The sequence below is a fragment of the Rhea americana genome, unplaced genomic scaffold (assembly GCF_003343005.1).
Source record: "Rhea americana isolate MKP2758 unplaced genomic scaffold, rheAme1 scaffold_554, whole genome shotgun sequence".
Taxonomy (NCBI): Eukaryota; Metazoa; Chordata; class Aves; order Rheiformes; family Rheidae; genus Rhea; species Rhea americana.
The window spans coordinates 5,266-6,093 of record NW_028186706.1 but is presented as its reverse complement, the minus strand read 5'-3'; the positions used below and the strand labels follow the sequence as shown (position 1 = coordinate 6,093).

Here is an 828-nt window from a genome sequence, read left to right as displayed (position 1 = left end):
TTGCCGTTCTGGTCGTTGCCCTGGCTCCCACCGTTGCCGTTCTGGTCGTTGCCCTGGCTCCCACCGTTGCCGTTCTGGTCATCAGTCTCGTTCTCATTGCTGTCATTCTGTGTGTTGCCCTGGCTCCTGCTGTTGTCATTCTGGTCACCGTCATCGTTGTTGTCCTCGTCAGCCTGGCCGTTGGTGTGGCTCTTGTCGCTGCTGCCCTGGCCACCTCCCTGAGTCTGGGTGGTGCTGCCCTGACCACCACCTCGGTTCTTGTTATTGTCGTTCTCGCCAGTGTCTTGGCTCCCGCCGTTGGCGCCGTTCTGGCCAGCTGTATCTTTTGCCTTCTGATCTGAGTCCTTCCGCTCTGTTTCACCAGTGGTCCCTGCGCCGCCAGATGAAGATGGTTGAGGGTTCTCTGACTTTTCTTTACTTTCTTCGGTAGCTTCAAGGCTCCTGTTTAGATTGTTATCTGTGGTATCATGCCCAGCTGCTGCTCCAGAGCCGGGGGATGCTCCGGCGTTGCTGGAGGAGACTGATGGTGATCCTGGTTGTTTCGGGGCCGACCCTGCATCTGTCAACGCAAACAGAGCTCTCGGTTATCAMCTGCATTCGCGGGCAGCATAAGAAGCAACGGGGACGAGACCAGCACAGCCGCTCAAAGCGGCTCCCTGACAAAAGCCAGGCCCGGCACTGTCGAAGTAATACTACTACTAACAAAAAAGCCTCTCCGGCAGGGGGAGAGCCAAAGCGGGGCGGAAGCAGGCGGCCTGGTGCCCTCAAGGAAGCGCTACGGCCGAAACGGCCTCTCGGCACCGACGGGCTCCCTTCCCCGCCCGCCCC

The 828-nt window shown here is 59.3% G+C and overlaps 1 protein-coding gene across 1 annotated transcript in view; it reads right to left on the bottom strand.

Annotated features, from left to right (window-relative positions):
• TGOLN2 (trans-golgi network protein 2) overlaps positions 1-828 on the bottom strand; it is a gene marked incomplete at its 5' end in the record, with an annotated part of 10,959 nt that overhangs the window by 5,717 nt on the left and 4,414 nt on the right. The window contains one exon of the mRNA XM_085318839.1: positions 5-577. Within this exon, the coding sequence (XP_085174965.1) occupies positions 5-577 (573 nt within the window). The remainder of the gene's footprint in view (positions 1-4; positions 578-828) is intronic.